Raw genomic sequence first — 21,172 nt, 5'->3', positions numbered from 1 at the left:
GTAATAACTAATCTTTGGTAACTCAAAATATTAATGATCAAAATCACAAAGGGATAGCTAGAGAGATCCTAGAAGTAGCAACGGGAATAAAGAGCGATAGAGATTTAGGTCTTTCTCTTTCAGATTACTATTTGCAATAGTGGCTTCAGTTTAACTTTACCGGCTTCAGATTGTGAAGTCAAAATTGTAAATATTTTAATCTATTATTTATTAATGGAACAATCTACTAACTAGTATACCTACGACAAGGAAGAGAAAGATAACGAACCCTGCTGGTATTTTATAAGATTTGGGCATCTTTCTCTCTATTTAAACACTTTGTAAGGTTTGTCTCTCGTTTATAACTATGTTGCCGATTGTTTCATGAATCTTAAATAAATTAGAGTAGCGTTGACAAGTAATAAAAGAGAGACACACAAACTGTTTAAATAGAAAGAAAGATGCACAAATTGTATAGTGTCAAGTGCCAACAGTGTTCGTTACCTGCGATCAGCCGAGAAAGATAAGGGTATCTTTCTCTCCCTTGTGGTAGGTATACGGGTCAGTAGATTTATTGTTCCAATAATAAATAATACAGTAAATGATTTACAATTTTGACTTTACAATCCAAAACCGGCAAAATCAAATTGAAACAAATATACACGTGGGATACTTTAGTTTCGAGAAAATGTGAAAATTGGCTGATGTAACGCGGACCATTTTAAAACCGGCATTTTGGCGCGCTTGCAAACCCAGCAGTTCTCCTACGCGTCGTGCTACCCCATGGAAGGCGCCACTCGAGACCGGTATGTTCGATCTCCACCGCTTAGATGAAACGAAAAACTTTCTCGTTACACTGAGGATAAAAAAGAGTATTGTTGTTCAACTGATGAATATAATAATGATATAAATTCTAAAAAAAATGAACAAATTAATTAAAAGATACTTTATTAATGTTATTATAGGTTGCCCTTTCTACACGATATTTATGCTTAGTTTTTTAGAATGATTAAACTGGCTACAATGAATCGATGAAAACGGGTGCTTGTTTTAAAATCGTTCATGGGTATCTTGTATCAGGTTGATAATATTACGAATATGACCTTTACATATTATATTTTACATCAGCTAGATAGTTATTACATGGACGCATACTTTATGGTTATTATTAACTATGCATACCGCATGTCTGTAATTAGTTTAAATACTACATAGAAATGAAAGATATCTAGAAAGTTAGTTAAGACAAAAAGATACGCATTAATGGAAATAACAAACCGAAGTATATAGCTGCTTTACATATCAACGATTTAAAACAAATTAAAACGTAAAACGGTATAACGGTTTCTTAACAAGTTTGTCACGCAAAAATTATTGGTATTCGAATAATAATTCATAAAAGTTAAAATTGTTGTGTAAAGTTTCCATTATTACGAAAGTCTCCCTAGAATGACATTAGGTACTCGAGATAGGTACTAACTTTTTCTAACGAAGCTGCTAATCTCTGCAACTAACGTAACAATAAGCAACTGATAGTAAAAAAAACTTTGTGTGGATCAAATAATTTCTTAGATACGTGCTATAAATAAGGATGAGAGAAACCGTCATCACAATTTCGTTACAGTGCAAAAAATTAAAAATTTTTGTAAAAATCTGTTGTTGTTAATCTTTTGGTCAGCAATTACCGAAACAATTACATGAGGACGACGATTTCCAACTTACTAGACTTAGAATCTCATAAAAAAGAGGGGTTAGGATACACTAGGTTTTATTTGAAATTGTCGATTTTTCACCCTCTTCTTTCCTTAATGTCTAACAAGGTCATTCTTAACCTTTCAAACTACGCGACGCAACAATTGCTATTTCCGATTTTCAATTTTATCTCCTATCCCTTCACGTTAATGCCTCCATCGACACTTGTTTAGTGTTGTACGTACTTTTTACAAAAAAAATAATCTAATATTCGACATAGACATACATATGTAGATATATCAAGCTTGTCCAGACCCATTATAATGTTATGTAAGGCGTCATTGAGTAATGATGTTGGGCAACCAATATTTAACCATAAATCCAAACATGCAAGGTACTTCAGAGACAATAAATATTTTGGAAGACGGCTCAGAATCATCCATTTTAGACAAACAATTAAAATCTTTTTACCCTCTCAAAAAATTGGTTTTAAAAACGGTATAAAAAAGAAATAAATAATTGAACATTGTAAACACAGTAAACATTATTAATAGACCTAGAGAATTCCTAATTTCCATAAAGTAATAGGAAAATTTAATTCTTAACTTAATAAGAAATGCCAGAATTTTTGCTACAAAAGATAAAATTAATCTACAACACGATTTTCAGATATCAACGAAAACAAAGACTTCCAGCAAAGTTGATCACTGTGAGTTTAATGAATCTAATGCAGCGAGCTTTTATAGAAATTATAATAAGTGTTTAAGATAAAGCTACAAATTTTTTACGAGATAAACTCAAAATGGTTGTAGAACGTTTAAATGCAACATTAAACATTCTTACAAGCTTTTTAGTCAAAAATAATACTATTATTAAGTGAAAACATTGAAAAATTTATTCTGCTGTATCCATATGATCACATACCTAAGTTCTAAGCGCTCCTTATGCAATGAGAGATATTGTTTGATATATGCTCTTCTATGCAAGGCATCATGAAGTTAGCTGCTAAATATAAAATAGCTATTGGGGAAGCTTTTCGTCTTTGTTATCTAATATTTACAGCGAGCTTTTCGGCAGCTTCAATTGAAAAAAATTCAGTCTACTTAAAATAGTCAAAAATTCAACCAGATTCATCATTAAAGAGGAGAGACTTGATGCTATAACGACGATAAAAAGCCTAAAAGACCTTTGCGATGCTCTTGATCTAAAGAATATGGTGAATTTATAGACGAAACACAGGTAAATTAGATATTATGTAGCCTATTGTATCGGGTACTTCTTTTATTAATTAATATCAATACTTTAAGAAAGTTGTTCGGGTTCAATTCCCGGCGGGGCAGTGACAACAGTAACAAACAGTTTTATCTCATTAACTTGAGGTAATCTGTATAGTGGGATCGGCTGAAGAGGACCTTAGTTGGTCCCAGAACGGCCTGAGGTAAAGGGATTTTAGTCGATAGGCCCGAGGACTTCTTCCTCGGGAATCCGACACTACCCAGTCGTACGGACGGCTGGGTGTCTTTTGAAAATCCCTCCTCTTCCATGAAAAAAAAAATGTAGTGGGATGAATTAAGTTGGTTCAATATTAATGTTTGATAATTATTTTTTATACACAGGCAATACATTTAAATGATCTCATTTATATACAAATATACGTACCTAATAAAAATAAACAATAAATCAAAAGCCGCTTAATTTCCCGAAAATATTAATTGTTGTTTACTGATGAGGAAATTTTTAAAGGAATTATTCCTACTTAGAAACTTACAATAGGTATACAAGTATACATATAAGCAATAAGCCAACCAATTATAAAAGTATTTAATCATCTTATGAAGCTATAAACATTAAGTGACGATTCTTTTTATAGATGTATATATACATATTTTCCAGCTTCTCCACCGTTTTCAAAGGAGGAAAGATTCTTAATTGGTCTTTTTTTGTGTATGTTATGTAATGTTTCGCCAATTATGTACATATTTTAATGATTATTTTTTAATTGGATGTGTTATATCTCAACAGTGGAAAATTAAAAAAAAAATGTTGGAAAATTAACATACCCTTGTTGTTTCAGTAGGATTTTTTTAACTTATTCTTATGATATGATATGATATGATATACATGAGTATATTTAAGTTATGCCTTTTACAAGCAAATTTATTTGTTTAATAAAAAACCCATATAAAATTTACGAGGTTTGGTAAATTTCACCTCCTTTTAGCCTTGCCCTTACCATTATCGCGTATATCTTTTTATTTTACATTATTAATTGTCTATGTCGTTCCCCGTGATATGCTTCTATTTTAAGTTTTTAACTAGCTATTAATTGTTTATTGTTGTCATTGTTTAGAATAATCTCACATACTTTACAACCACTTCAAAATGACCATCATAAACAACACCTTATAAGTCACCTAAGTAGTATGATAAGACATAATTATTAATATGAAAAAAGATAATTAGTTTCTATATGCTTTATACGTAGATAGAAAAGTTTTCTTTTTTTAATTATTGTACATATCAACAATGTATTAACACATCTTGCACATTGTAATAATATAATAATGACTTTATTATCTAATTAAAGACGACAAAAAACAATAGCCATAAAACAGACAATCTCTATTACCTAACAATAAGAAATGATTCCTTAGACACGTAAATGTTGCAGACATTTCTGTACGCCATCACTCGAAGATTAAATGAAATATTTATTTTATGGTAGCTAAGCATTTTTATTGCAAGGTAACGAATTATTAATACCTACATATATTAACATTGTTATGAAAACAACATCTTTTTATTTTGTACATGTTTCGCTGGGTAACAACAATGTGAGCGAGGCTGCGGTTTTTATGTAGTAATTTCTAAAATTAAAATTTAATTATCTTCATATTTGCTTTCAAATCAAATAATATTCATTTCACGTTTATCCAAATTGATTTACATCAACTTTTGATTACACACGGAGAAAATGAAAAACGAAAATTTACCTAAATATTAAAGCAATATTTACAATTTATTCCACTAGCCCGTTGCTTCGTAAGCGAAAATAATAAAAATTAAAATTTGGACCCGAATTTCGAAAAATGAAATCCCAGCAGAAATAAATTTACTAGTTACTTTAGTTGATATTACAAATTGAATTGTAATAATTACGAAACTTGAAATAACTTTAAATAGTTCAGTTACAGTCTCTAGTATGTAAGCAAATTATTCAATTAATTAGTTACAGCAAATAAAGAAGCTGTTGAAGATTCTAGTAGATAAAGTGTGCTCTGATTAATTACTTAATTAAATTGCAATTGTGATCATTTTTAACATTAAAATTCTTTTTAACACTCAGGTCGAAGCTGTATTTATTAAAATTTAGCGCGAGTTACAAACACGTCGTGAANATATTTAGTAATTTCTAAAATAACCTTATAAAAATATTTTTCGGTACCTATAGATACTACTTATATGTGAATGAATGATTTGCAATAAATCAGACCAATAGTCAAAGAAGGTACTTAACAGGGTCTTCAACTAGTGCTGAAATGCAGGTCGGTACGTTACAGTAGGAGTTGTTACAGTTGAGGGTGCTGGACAAGAACATTTTCGCCATACTTGTAGAAGTTATATACAGGTAAGGCAAAATGATCACTGAACATGAAAATTAAGCATTTCTTTGTCGCCATTTTTCCTCTGAAAACTGTTCTATCCTGACCAAATTCCTAATTTTTTTTTAATTAAAGCTTTAAATAACTTATTCGATTTCTGTTTTTCATGTTTTTCAAATGCTTACTCAGTTTTTAACTCGTCAGAGATTACTAGAATATTAATTACTTAAAAAAAATCCATAACATTCAAACAATTAACCTCGGAGTTATTTATACAAATTCCATAACTATTTTATTAGTAGGTACTAATACTTTCCATCTTTAAAAACATTTGAAAATACTCACCATCAGTGCCCTTATAATCACCCTGATTTTGCATTAAAAAATTAATTGCTGTTAAAAAACGCGTTTTGGAAAACTGGTCACAAGCACTTTAGGTGTAAGCGAGACAATACATCACATTGTTGTTCATCTACACAGAAATTAAAAAAAAAAAAACTTGTCAAACAAAAGTACAATAAACCAAGGTGCAAATACCTCAAGTATTATTTGCAGATAACTATCACGTTTTAAACATGTCTATTTCGTCAACACCCAATTAGCGAGCACGCGAAACTAAATTCGACTGGTTTTGTTTTCAAGTTTATTGAAAAAGATGACCGGCGTAAACATTCTTCTGAGCTCGCCGATTGTCACGATAAAACTAAAGGCCGCCAAAGAACCTTGCAACGGCACGATTATGGAAATATTCGATGTATAAGTTTTAACCTAGTACGACAACTGTATTAAGACTGGATAAAGAGACGAGGTAGCCAATTGTAAGGCATAGACAGGTGCGAATACAACGATTGATTGAGAATAAAATGCATAATTAGAAATTAACATAGGTAGTGGCGCTGTGTGTTGTACTTAAAACTTTATTTGTGTGAATTAACTTAATACGAGGTCTGCTCAAAAAGTATCGCAAATTTTGTGTTTTTTCAAAAATTGTTTATTTATTCATGAATATCTATTCCATATACAGTGTTAACTCTATACAACGATACTTAAGGGACTGAACATTTTTCGGCGTTATAAAGAGTGGTCGTTAAATGGAGAGAAATAAAAGATATTATACGAGGGTGGATTGATAAGTTTCCGGTCTGACCAAGAAAAACAAGGTTTTTAAAAATTTTTTTTTTTTATTTCTCAACATAATCTCCTCCAAGGCTGATACATTTCTCATAGCGGTGTTCCAGTCTATTAATGCCATCTCTATAGACTGATTCGTCAAGCTCCTCAAAATAACCATTTACAGCTTCGATTACTTCTTCATTGTCCGCAAATCTCTTACCGCCAAGCCATTTTTTGAGATTAGGGAACAGAAAATAGTCACTCGGGGCTAGGTCTGGAGAGTAAGGAGGGTGCGGCATCAATTCAAACTTTAGATCGTTGATTTTAGCCGTCGCAACGATTGACGTGTGCGCTGGTGCGTTATCGTGATGAAACAAGATTTTTTTCTTCGCCAGATGAGGTCGTTTAATTTTCACCTCGTGGCTCAAACGTTGCAATAAGTCTGCGTAGTATTGACCAGTGATAGTATTACCCTTTGCAAGGTAATCAATGTATATAATACCTCTTGCATCCCAAAAAACAGTAGCCATAACCTTGTTCGCCGAAAAAATTGTTTTTGCCTTCTTTGGAGTTGGTTCCCCTGGTCCAATCCACTGTTTAGACTGTTCTTTGGTTTCAGGAGTGTAGTGGTGGACCCACGTTTCGTCAACGGTTACGAATCGACGCAAAAATTCGCTTGGATTACGCTTATACAATGACAAATTTGCGGTAGAAATGTTTTTTCGAATCAATTTTTGGTCGACTGTTAGCAAACGCGGCACCCATCTTGCACAGAGCTTTTCCATATGCAAATGTTGGTGCAAAATATGTTGCACACGTTCATATGACATCTTACAGGTCTCAGCTATCTCACGCACTTTCAATCTGCGGTCTCCCAGCACTATTTGATGAATTTTTTCGATCATATCTGGAGTTGTGACCTCAACGGGGCGTCCTGAGCGAGGCCCATCAGAGGTGCTCACACGACCCTTTTTAAACTCGGAAACCCACTGCTTAACGGTTGAATATGACGGGGAGGATGTCCCCAGTGTTGAGTCCATCTCTTTTTTAATTTCCTTCGGCGTTAACCCCTTCAAATAAAAGTATTTGATGACAGCACGATTTTCCTGCTTTTCCATTTTTACGAAAACCACAGAGGCGTCTTGTTCAGCGTGCTGTCAAACCTACACTAGCAAGGAGATCGGGCTGAAACTATAGCTACAAGCTATCCAAGGATGGTACTATAGAATGTCACCTCAAGGTAGGCCTAGTGGCGTCATCTCTTGGTTAGGCCGGAAACTTATCAATCCACCCTCGTACATATTAATATTCTATAATAATATGCATTTACCAATATAGTACACATTTTGCACACGAACATTATTATTCATACATTGCGTATAGCCTGTAATCTTCGTCTGATGTTTTTTGCTGGTCCAATATTTTAATTGTATTTTATTGCGTATCTTACTCATATCTTGAGATACTGCTGGATCAATTTGATTATATAAAAAGTATTTTTCTAATAGTTTCGCTGCATCAAGTGCTTGTTTGATGCTTGGTGGAGGAACAGAATCGTCTTCTTCAACAACGTACACAGCTGCAGTTCTTATCGATTTCGGCAATTTAGAAAGTACTTCTTAATGACTTATAATGCCACATTCCTGTCGTTAAATAGAGTGAGCGTGACGCTATATAGAGTGTAATATTGTATAGAAAACTATGTAAACCAACCAAAGTCAAGCAATTTCGACGTTTTAAGGAGTTTGTCGTTAAATCGAGTGACGTTTACACTGTATCTGCATATCCAACCAGTCTTAGAACCGACGACTTTATGATGATGATGATAAATATCTATTTTGCCCCCTTCAACGTAATCCTCACACTTATGCCAAGGTTTTTTCCAATCCTCGAAGCACTTCAAAAAATCATTTTTTGTGATCTTGTTCAGCTCCTCCTTCGATGCCGTCTTTATATCCTCAATCGTAGCACAGCGTCGTCCTTTCATAGGCCTTTTCAGTTTCGGGAACAAGAAAAGGTCATAGAGGGCTAGCTCTGGGGAATACGCTGGATGCGGCATTATTAGTGTGTTGTTTTTGGTCAAAAATTCGCGCCCAAGCAACGATGTGTCGTTATTATGATGCAAAAGCCAACTTTTGTTCTTCCACAAATTTGGGCATTTTGGGTGGATTGCTTCGCGCAAATTATGAATAACCTACAGGTAATACTCCTTACCTAACCTAACCTAACCTAACCTAACCTACAGGTAATACTCCTTATTGACCGTTCTGCCCTGTGCCAAGAACTCAATGATACACCACGTCCCTGCAATAGAAACTTTTGACCACCTATTGGCTTTAATTCATACATTGGAAGAACAAAAATAACTCAAAATTACAAAAACTTTTTGTTAGATTTGCTTAGGTTTAGTTAGTGTTAGGCTATGTTACTATCTAAAAACAAGTATGTATTATTGTATACGGTCAATACCACCCTTCTCACCCATTTTCCACTCTTTCCTGCCGTGGGTCTTAATATATTGTTAACAATTACCCCTTTTTTATATAAAACCCTAAGAATTTAATTACATAATGGTTTCTGTAATTATTTACCCTTAAAAATTGAAAACGCTCACATCCTGTCTCATATAAATTTTTGGAATGTACAAAGTAGGAGTTCATAAACTTACATTAAAAGGGCACTAACTGCAGACAGATACTCTTTTGGTTGTCGTTTTAAATGTAGGGATAGCAAAAATCAGTTTTATGTGGTCGTCGATGTTCTTTGACATGTACGAGGGTGGATTGATAAGTTTCCGGCCTAACCAAGAGATGACGCCACTAGGCCTACCTTGAGGTGACATTCTATAGTACCATCCTTGGATAGCTTGTAGCTATAGTTTCAGCCCGATCTCCTTGCTAGTGTAGGTTTGACAGCACGCTGAACAAGACGCCTCTGTGGTTTTCGTAAAAATGGAAAAGCAGGAAAATCGTGCTGTCATCAAATACTTTTATTTGAAGGGGTTAACGCCGAAGGAAATTAAAAAAGAGATGGACTCAACACTGGGGACATCCTCCCCGTCATATTCAACCGTTAAGCAGTGGGTTTCCGAGTTTAAAAAGGGTCGTGTGAGCACCTCTGATGGGCCTCGCTCAGGACGCCCCGTTGAGGTCACAACTCCAGATATGATCGAAAAAATTCATCAAATAGTGCTGGGAGACCGCAGATTGAAAGTGCGTGAGATAGCTGAGACCTGTAAGATGTCATATGAACGTGTGCAACATATTTTGCACCAACATTTGCATATGGAAAAGCTCTGTGCAAGATGGGTGCCGCGTTTGCTAACAGTCGACCAAAAATTGATTCGAAAAAACATTTCTACCGCAAATTTGTCATTGTATAAGCGTAATCCAAGCGAATTTTTGCGTCGATTCGTAACCGTTGACGAAACGTGGGTCCACCACTACACTCCTGAAACCAAAGAACAGTCTAAACAGTGGATTGGACCAGGGGAACCAACTCCAAAGAAGGCAAAAACAATTTTTTCGGCGAACAAGGTTATGGCTACTGTTTTTTGGGATGCAAGAGGTATTATATACATTGATTACCTTGCAAAGGGTAATACTATCACTGGTCAATACTACGCAGACTTATTGCAACGTTTGAGCCACGAGGTGAAAATTAAACGACCTCATCTGGCGAAGAAAAAAATCTTGTTTCATCACGATAACGCACCAGCGCACACGTCAATCGTTGCGACGGCTAAAATCAACGATCTAAAGTTTGAATTGATGCCGCACCCTCCTTACTCTCCAGACCTAGCCCCGAGTGACTATTTTCTGTTCCCTAATCTCAAAAAATGGCTTGGCGGTAAGAGATTTGCGGACAATGAAGAAGTAATCGAAGCTGTAAATGGTTATTTTGAGGAGCTTGACGAATCAGTCTATAGAGATGGCATTAATAGACTGGAACACCGCTATGAGAAATGTATCAGCCTTGGAGGAGATTATGTTGAGAAATAAAAAAAAAAAATTTTTAAAAACCTTGTTTTTCTTGGTCAGGCCGGAAACTTATCAATCCACCCTCGTATTTAGGACATCAACACGAGCGAAGCCGGGGGTAAAACCTATTACGAATTTTTGTAGTCACAATGTCACGGGTACATAAAAGAGACATACGGTACCAATTCTGTAAAAAAAATACGGTTTGCGAAGGAATGAAAAATTCGTTTTATGTAGTCGTGAATGATGCTTGACACGTATTTAGGGCATCAACGCGAACGAAATCTAGTAAAAAATAAATATCAAATTTTTTTTTATTAAAATTTAAAATATACTCCTGACAGCAATATATAATTAAAAAAAACACCAAGCGTGTTCTGAGAACAGATAAATATAATATTTGTCGACCTTGCCTCTTGGAAATATCTCGAGGATTTCAAAAAATTGAAAACTAGGTTTACGTGCCAACCACTGCAAAGTAAGTAAATGTTCTATTTCGAAATAAATAGCTGCAGGTACTTATTTAGAAGGTTATTTATCTATGGGTTCTTTGATTAGTAGTTAGTAATTTATATTCAACAAGGCTTTGTCTATATAAACACAAAAAAAAATATGGATTATAAGTATAAATATAAACATATCGTACATGTGCGTTGTTCTAGTCTCGGGGAAATGAGAAGATTAGCTCAGGATAGGAAGGAGTGGAGGTGCATGTCGAACCAGTCTTAGGACTGATTCTATATATGCTTAAAAATGAAGCTGAAGTTTAACCGAGCGGCATGGCCTAGAGGTTTAGACCATTGCGTAGCATTTGGGAGGACACCGGTTCGATTCCGGGTCCGTCTGCCTTGATCCAAGTTTTTCTGTGGTTTCCTTGGACCACTTAGGCAAATGCTGAGGCAGTAATACTCCACAGATAATCTTTCATTCTTTTCTGTCTTCATTTCGTCCGTCACAACTTTCTCACCCGAACCACCACCCACCCATTCCCACGATTCCTGAAAGCAGGCTGAAGAGGGCCTTCCACCCTACCTTCCGGCGTAGTCCGGAGGGACTGCCCACCCACCTTACTGGCTGGTGGGAATGAAACATTCAACTTTTTTTTTTTTTTTGAAGTTTATTTCACTCATTAACTGGGCGTCTTTCCTACGCCTGTCTCGTCATTTAAATGAAATCCTACGTTTTCGTTTTTCATAAAAATTTTGAATGTAAATGAAACTATGTACAGTCGAACCTGCATAAGCGAAAACTGGATAAATGAGAAAACTCTATAAGAGACAAAATAGTCAGGTCCTGTCATTTTCAATCCCGAAAACCCCTAAGAGTGACAGTGTAAGTACCTCTTTTAGAGAGAGTCATTTTTCACTTCTAGACCTCTGTAAGTGACAGTTTTTTTGCTCTAGACTTCAAAAAAAAAAAACTTTTGGGTGTTTCATTCCCACCAGCCAGTGATGCTTGTGGGCGGGCAGTCCCTCGGAACTATGCCGGAAGGTAAGGCGGAAGGCCCTCTTCAGCCTGCTTTCAGGAATCGTGGAATGGGTGGGTGGTGGTTTGGGTGAGAAAGTTGAGACGGACGAAATGAAGACAGAAGAGAATGGAAGATTATCTGTGGAATATTACTGCCTCAGCATTTGCCTAAGTGGTCCAAGGAAACCACAGAAAAACTTGGACCAAGGCAAACGGACATACCCGGAATCGAACCGGCGTCCTCCCGAATGCTAAGCAATGGTCTAGGCCTCTAGGCCATGCCGCTCGGTTCTAGACCTCTAAACTTTTCTTTGGGCGTTTCATTCCCACCAGCCAGTAATGCTGGTGGGCGGGCACTCCCTCCGGACTATGTCGGAAGGTAGGGCGGAAGGCCCTCTTCAGCCTGCTTTCAGGAATCGTGGGAATGGGTGGGTGGTGGTTCGGGTGAGAAAGATGAGACGGACGAAATGAAGACAGAAGAGAGTGAAAGATTATCTGTGGAATATTACTGCCCCAGCATTTGCCTAGGTGATCCAAGGAAACCACAGAAAAAACTTGGACCAAGGCAGACGGACCCGGAATCGAACCGGCGTCCTCCCGAATGCTAAGCAATGGTCTAGGCCTCTAGGCCATGCCGCTCGGTTTCTAGACCTCTGTAAGTGAGACTATTTATAGTACTAGACATCTGCAGCACACTTGTGCGCTTGTTTCTGCCTGCTCGTGGTACGCATCCTCAACATTTAGTTTCAGTTTATAACAATCATTGGAGAAAGTACGTTGACGTTGTTCCCTCAAAATGTTGAAGCGAAAAATTAAAGTGATTTCGTGAGTGATCTCTCAATTATTTTTGATAGAATTTATGATTTTGAAAAACATATTCAAAATTGTAAAAAGGATACTCAGAAAAAATTAACTGATTTCTTTAAATAAAGAAAATAAGTACCTATTTATAGCCAAATGTGTATATTCTTATGTATTATATACCTATTCCTTAACCCTCTAGCATCATGTTTATGTTCGATTTTTATTAACCTCTATAAATGACAAAACTGTATGAGTGAGAATAATATTCGGGTCCCTTGAATTCTCGCTTACCCAAGTTTGACTGTATATCTCAAAAAATAGGAAAATTTCTTTCAGATATTTTAACATTGAGCTCCTGTTTCTTCCCTTTACTTTAAATTAAATGCACAATTAAAGTCAAAATATTGGCAATCAACAGTTTATTTGGTTAACCAATATCAATGTTTGACCTTTTGATGTAAAAGCATTATCATCGGTTATTTGAATTAATAATAATTCGGTTTTGACATGTGCCAAAAATTTAAGATGTAAAATCATTAATTCATACAGCATAATAGTAAGTAATGAAAAATTAGTAATGTAATGTATTAAAAAAAAAAAAAACAACAAAAATATACATGTACTTTTTCGTCTTTTAATGTTAATAAAGAAAAAGAATTGAAATAATAATCCCGAATGTATGAATGCTGATATGTAAGAATAAAAATGCGATTTGTATTTACGTATTCGTTTAATCTTTGTTTTTGAGAATTATATGCTCATAAAACACGTCATGTGTTTAATTAATTTAAGGAATTAATTACCGTCATTACGTTCAATATGGTACCAATCGTTTAAAGTCTTAAACAATTAAAAAAGTTCAAATTCGCTATTATGGAAGATTAAAACAAAATTGGATATTAATTTTTAATGACTAAATATATACATAAAAAGGCAGATATTCAAAATTTCATTGGTTTTTAGGTGTGTAATACCTGTTTTAGTGACATTTAAACAAAAATTTATTTAAAAGCAAGATAATTTTAGCGCAAAAAGTAGATTAAAACTTACAAACGCAACCATTTAACCTTGACAAGGTAGCACACAAGTTTATGGTTTCCGTCTTGAGTTGAGAAGAAATTTAAATAGATAGTTTGAATACTTTTGTCTATGGGTATTTTTTGTATTTTTCTTGAGATAGTAGATTAATTGTTTACAGTAAAAAACAGTTCTAGATTAATTAAATTTGTTAGACCATAAACTAAAGAAATGCAATTTGTGTTGACTTTTTGTGTTGAAGTAAAATTTTCCGTAAGTTGGTAAATAACTTGACCGTTTTACAGATAAATGAAAATTTCTTTAGTTATTTTGAATTTCCCTTATTAAATGAAAAAATTATACGTAGTTGGTTCCTAAAATAATGAGAGAGTGAGTGAGAAATAATTTACATCCTCATGACCTCCTCTCTCTCTCTTCTATATTATCGTTGCACAATGAATTTATAAAATTAACAACATTTATGTGTTTAAAAAACTACCAGACAATTCATTCGTTACAATTTAATGGTAACATACTGAAGCATGCATCATTTTGTATGTTGTTTAACAATAAACCAGTTAATTATTTTGACTTTGTGCACTATTAAAAGTGGTTTTAAGTGAGGACGGATCGGTGGAGGATCAGGGGATGCGAGATGAAAAAAATACTAAGCAAGAAACTAACCTAACCTAACCCAAAACTAATATAATAAAAACATTTTTTGGAGCCATTTTTGTCAAGAATGCTAATTCTACAAAATATATGATTAAAAAAAAAAGAGATAATCACTTTCAGAATAGTTGACATACTGCTGTTGTGTCTCCATCTATTAAAATTTAAGAATAAGGATTTGGCTATATGAACCTTCCTACTGCTAGAGGCCTACAAACAACAGTATATGGCCACAATAGATTTTAAATCTTTTCTTGATGTTTGAAGAAATATACTTTGTGATTATCAGACAGCCAAGTTTTAAAATGCACCATCAGATACAAAAAGTTGATTATGCGCGTACTCAACGTATTTTTTCGTCCACAACTGTTACAGATACGACTTTTTATTAAGATAAAAAATGTATAGGTAAAGAAGAAATAATTCCATAAAAAAATTATCGGGATAAGAAATCAAGCCTAAAAATTACTTACCGATACTTGATCTACTTAAGGGTAATTCCTGTTCTTTTGTCAGAAAATATCGATAGAGGAACTTTTTTCTTTGAACCTGTTGTAGATTTTATTGTTTAATAACTAAAAATGACGCAAAGATATAGGAACCTTTCTAAAAAAAATGATTGACGCACTTATTCTACCCTTTAATAAGGTTTCAAACAATTTAAGGGTAGGAGCACCTAATTTTGTACTTGTTGTATGTTATGTTAATTGACGAGTAATTAGTAGTTTTCGAAACATGTTTTATGTATTAAAATATATCGAAATCATACTAAGCGTTTTCCAGTAATGGAACAGAAACAATTTTTTGTACCTTTGGCGCCCTCTCTCGGTCAAACGAATCAGTTTGGTATATATTAGAATAGTTTAGTTCAATTTTGATTTCAGGAACCTATGATTGCTCTATATACACAGAGTTTTGAGACAGCCTGTATGTATATTTTTGCTCAGCGTGGTGAAGTAATCGTAAGAAACACTTAAATTTCAGCGATATCGGAGATGAACATAAAGGTCTGTTAATTAACGAATAAAACATTTCGGATATGTGTTGTTTTCGGATATCCTAAACTTATACTTTTATAAATTAAAATTGTCAGCAGCAAGTTTATTGAAGTTTATTTATTGCAATTGTCATTCAAGCATAATGGTAATAATACTTCGTGCTTTTTATGCCTAGGTATACAGCCACTAATTAAAACAAGCAATTTTTTTTTATTTTGAATTATTGTTGTGTTTTATTATGTCGATGTTAATCCATAATATTCCATCAAAGCAAAAAAATGTCTATTGTTTTTTTTTTTGTTAAAACGCGATCCGGTATTTTTCTCAGTTATCCAACTGTTAAAGGTCTTTTCTAATAATGCGTTAACTATCTGTTTGTAATAGTAACTGAAGACAAAAACGAAAATCATATTATTTCTGCTCATGCTTGTTAAAGCATGAGCAGGTAAAATATACAGGGCGAAATCAGTTTTTAGAGTTCCCTACCACATACGAAATCCTATAGATTAGTGGCGAAATCAGAACCGACCATAGGGATTGATTAGATGCAATTGTCAAAGGGCGGCATCATCTTTTAAAAAATGCGACGTAGTATAGGGAAATCCATACAAATATCTTTAGTCATCTTTTCATATAAACAATAAACTTTAAAATTAACAGTCAGGAATATAACTTAAATTATAAATAATAAATGCAATTTAAAGTTTTTTAAAGGGGTGTTAGGCTTTGTTCAAAAGATTTTAAGGTTAGAATAGTTTTTAGTAGGTATATTTTCAAATAGACGTGGTTGTAATATCTACACGTTCATCAAATAATGCCTTTTCGCTCATGCACCGTATAACTTTTGTATTCGGTGACCATTTTTCCTTACCCGTAGTTTAACGTTACTGTAAAGTCCGATACACACCGACAACATGGTGTCGTTGGGATTCCGCACCGATATATATTCCTAGTTTATGCATTTTCGAGCGTATTATACGAATTAAACGCATTGTTATTATTACCTTCCGGTACTAGCTCGTACAGCCTATAGATATTAATGACGTAAACGTAATTGATTTACATCGACCGGTTCTAGTGCTTATAGATTTGTATGTTTGTCTGTCACTCAGTTAACCGTGGACAAAACGGTTCAAAATTGCATTGTTAGATTTAAAATTGTAGAAAACGATAACAGATGTGTGAAATATAGCAAGGAGATCAATGTAAATTAAAAGATATGAATATCCTGGAACTATATGAAATGTTTAAGGAAACATACAAACAAGGAATTGTATAGATATAGACAACTAATAATCCGTCATTAGATTTTGCTCAATGTAGACTCTTGCAATTCAGATTTAGTTTAAGTTTACATAGTTTGAATATAACTTTGTAACCATTTTACGTGTGAACGATTAAGGTCTCCTTGTAGATTGCAATGGTGGTGTTAATTAAATTTGACCATTAGAAGATTTCATTGAAAGATGGAATTTTCCAAGGTGTTTTCGTTTAATCAGAAACAATAAATAAAGACAGCAAACTTTGACGGATTTGGATTGGTGTTAATCAATTGGAAAAAGTGGGTGGATTTAAATTCTTAAATTCGTCTGTTAAGTTGGTGGCATATACATACACCCTAAAGATATGTTATAGCCAAAATAAACTGCTTTTAGTTAGTCTGTAAATAATTTTGCAGGAAAATCACTCACTTGGTCGTCTGTCTGATACAAACATGGAAATAACTGAAAATTTTCAATTTAACATAATTGCAACGTTTGCCTTTTTATGGGCTAGCTTCTTACCCTCGGATTCTCTCCGACAAGAGTTACATCTCAGGTAATTTTTCTACTAGCATCCATTGGATTTTTGGAAAGGGAAGACCTTTTTTTAAAAAATACGACAACTTCATTTTTGAAGTTTCCTTATTTTTTTAAATTTACCTTTGAAGTGTGCCTCTCTCCATTGGTGCAAGGTCGAAATTTAACTTGTTTCTTATCAAAATAAATGCAATAATTTTTATACTAATGATTTTCATATCATGCACTTCTACATATCATTACAATATCTTTCAAACGATAGATAAGTTTTGTTTTACTTCCTTTTATAATAAATACCGAAAAAACTTTAAAATTTCAATAAAAAACGAATCATTCTGAAGTTTCTTGTAGGTGCTATTATTATTTTCAAACATAATTGCCTTTAAAATTAGTGCAATTGCCGAATATTAAAAGAGAACTAATTAAAAATCAATAGCTTTTTTTAGGAAAACAAACATTATGCGTACTTCACATTTGTCACCTAATGCAATTTTAATGCCCTACATGTGCGTTTTACGGACAGAATTAATTAGTTTATAATATTTGTTCTGATATCATTATGCATGTGCAATTAATATCATTTACAGAGAAAATTATGTATAATATTGTATAACAACATACAAATAAGTATTACGCAAATGGCCAGTTTACGGTATCTATACCATAAACACGTATTATAATAATTAATTTATTCTTGGTAATGTATTAAACAAATATGTAAGTAAATTTTTTGTTGAAACATACGTGTTACAATCAACATCTTATGTAAAGGGAAAAGTAAATAGTCATCAGATACAGCGTTTCTCAAATTGCGTTTCACGAAATCCCGAGTTTCTGCAAAACATACGTGATTTTTTTATAACATTTAAGACGAAACAATAAAAAATGATGCCCACGAAATAAAAAAATTAATCTCAGTTAATAAAAGGCAGTCATTTATATCATTACAATTTAAGTAGCTTATTTTTATGTTATTATCTACCTCTATAATATTACAGTGCAGATATTTCATCTAAAAAATGATGTTTCAAAATTATGCTATTGAGGCCAAACAAGGGTTGTACTAAAAAAATTGAGATGTAACGGTTACATTACATCTATACATATAAACAAAATTAAAGTGTCCACAGACACTGTAATATTGAAATAATTGTTTCTATTTAACATCATTATTATTTATAAAAGTTTTTGTTTGTCTGTACGGGCTAATCCTCGAAACGGCATAGCCGATTTCGATAAGACTTTAAAGATGTGAACAAGAGGTTGTCAGGAGTAATACTATATAATTTTTTTTAAATTATTAATTGGTTATTATAATTGTATTTATTTCGAAACATTAATGACTATTAATTTTTACCAACACAGATAACCTCAAATTAACGAGAAAAAATTGTTGCTGCCGTCATGCCCTAGCCGGGAATCGAACGCGGGTCCTTGAAGTCGCGGAAAAATCTGGTTAAAATATTGCATACTTACTTTACACAACCTGATGGTTTTCACTGTGAAATGATCGAATTTTTTCGCAACTCTTTTTAACTTGTTGCTACAATTATTAAACTTGGAACTTCTTCGTAAATAGAGATGAGGAGGATATAGAGGGTAGCCAAATATAAACTGTAAATCGCCACCTTTACACTCGTAACACTGGCACTCGTGATAATAAAGTGTCATAACTAACACTTAGTAATCATTCGCCTTTTCTCACTTTTAATTAGCAACGTTCATCACAAAACTTCCAACAGCACTGACCAAATGAAACATGAAAACATTTCACAGTCGTGCTGAAAAAAAGCGCGTTATTTTGTCCGATTTTGTACGTTGGTACCAAAGTATTGTTGCCATTTTTTTTTCCTGATGATTCCGAAAACTTGTTTTATGCAAAATAATTGTTTTTGACACAAGCTGCGGTTCGAGACTAACGTAAGGCAGGTATCAAAAGCAAAGTGTGGTCTGCCGTCAGAAATCAACAGAGTGTAAACGTAACTGATGTGAATTAAGTTAAATGGAATCGCTGAATGGCACGAGCACGCAATGCCAAGCTGAAAAAGCTTCGCAGTATTTAATGAAGTAATTATCATACAACTTCCAGGTTTGATTTAAAACTATAATGTTTTCCGTACATATACATCACAATTGAATGGGTGTTGGCTATGAGGAATGCTCAAGTAATTTCTAAACTAAATTATGTACCCAATGAATAGATTGTTGCATAACAAAAGTTGATTTAATTAAAATTGAATCTTCTTGCAAAATTTATTTATTTAGTAACAACAGAGACTTTCTATTTACATTTCAACAGATTGTTTGATGATTCAAATGATGACAACTGAAGGTTTATCGTAAAACCAAGGGGGTTGCTCCGGGTTTATTTAGATTCAAGATTATCGTGCTTGTCTCCTACCTTGAGGTGCACCCATAACGGCTCTCATTATAGAAAAATTGAGAAGCGCTGAAACAGCGCACAGACACCGAAACTCGCTTACAATTTCATCTACACGAAGAAAACTAAATTTTTATGACAAATGACTAAATTTACCGTAGAATAATAGAATTTATTAGGTAACTTGTAATAATCTCAATTTTGACATCTATATATATATAAAAGAAAGTCGTGTTAGTTACACTATTTATAACTCAAGAACGGCTGAACCGATTTCGCTAACAATTTGTGGAGAGGTACCTTAGAACCAGGAGAAAGACAGAATACTTTTTTTCCCGTTCCCGTGGAACTTGACATAAAACATGGTATAAGAAACCTAAAACGCGCTGTTAAGACAGCAGGTAAAAGTTGGTCTGTGTTCTGTCGGAGCTGCCTACGACGCGCTGATGATATCCAAAAAGATCGAAATCGCGATACGCGTCTGGCAGTTTCGACAGAATACAGACCACTTCGAATTATTTTGTTCGATGGTATAAGAAAGCGCAACTGACATGGAGTAATAAAACGCAACGCAAAAAATTTATTAGTCAAAGCATCAGTCTAGCCGTTCATTTGTTAAAAATGGTATAACAAAAATTCAATCTCTGTTGGGGAGGAGGAGTGATGAAGAGGAGTTGCAATGTTTAAATGGAACATATATTGAATTTACTTGAAACTTCGTATATATGTTGTTTGATATTATTAATCAAATGAAAAGACGTTGCAACGTTCCCATGGGGTAGGTATATTTTATTTGTACTCGGATTTACTCGAAAGTTGTTCATTGTTGAAATTAAGCAAATACGTGTTTTGGCAATTTTTAAAAACCAACCCTTAAGGATGAACTGTTGTTGTTACGTTTGTATTTGAAATCTAAGATGGCGACATTACATACAATTAAAACGTTGTAAGGGTGAATTGTAGATTAAAAGGTTTTATGGAGAAATAATATTAATTTCTGCGAGCGAAGCCGCGGGCTTAAAAATTACTTCACTTTTCTTAATTATTACAATTAAATTTGTAATATCAACTAAAATACCTATTTTACAAATTTGGGTCCAAATTATACTTTCTATTATTTTAGCTTACGAAGCAACGTGATAGTGGGATAAATTGTAAATATCCCTTTAATATTTAGGTAAATTTTCCTTTTCCATTTTCTCCGTGTAGGTGAGCAAACTTTTATTTTTGAGTGTTTTTTGTCTGTAAAATGATTACTTAAAATGACTCCTGTAAATTGCTGGAAATACTTTTCTAACCATTATGTGATAGGATCTTATAAAGGTCACAAAATTCTTTTGTTATACAAATTACGGGGAAATTCGACTTATGCTAGAGGCATGATGATATAGCGGGAGATAACCGTATGCGAAATATGTTCCTAACAATCCCTACATTTCGTTTGTCTCAAAAATAAACATGTTGAGAAAATCTCAACTTCAAATTAAGAATGAACCTTCTTTATAAGTACACAAATGCAGCCATTCTAAAACATTCATCAATATTTGTAACGGGTAGGTACGTACTTATTAAGTTAAAAATCTGATTATTAGGTAATTAAAGAACACACACACAATAAATTATGTAATTTCAATATTAAACGTCAAAGATCCATGTTGTAAGAATGGTA

At 33.6% G+C, this 21,172-nt stretch overlaps 1 protein-coding gene across 1 annotated transcript in view; it reads right to left on the bottom strand.

Moving 5' to 3' along the window:
• LOC108741478 (sodium-dependent nutrient amino acid transporter 1-like) overlaps positions 1–19,150 on the bottom strand; it is a gene marked incomplete in the record, with an annotated part of 34,318 nt that extends 15,168 nt beyond the window's left edge. The window contains 1 exon segment of the mRNA XM_025973829.1: positions 18,600–19,150. Within this exon segment, the coding sequence (XP_025829614.1) occupies positions 18,600–18,794 (195 nt within the window).
• Between the last annotated feature and the right edge of the window lie 2,022 nt (positions 19,151–21,172).

The sequence above is a fragment of the Agrilus planipennis genome, unplaced genomic scaffold (assembly GCF_000699045.2).
Source record: "Agrilus planipennis isolate EAB-ADULT unplaced genomic scaffold, Apla_2.0 scaffold204, whole genome shotgun sequence".
Lineage (NCBI taxonomy): Eukaryota > Metazoa > Arthropoda > Insecta > Coleoptera > Buprestidae > Agrilus > Agrilus planipennis.
Note: the sequence above shows the minus strand (reverse complement) of the source record. Positions and strands in the feature narration are given on the sequence as shown.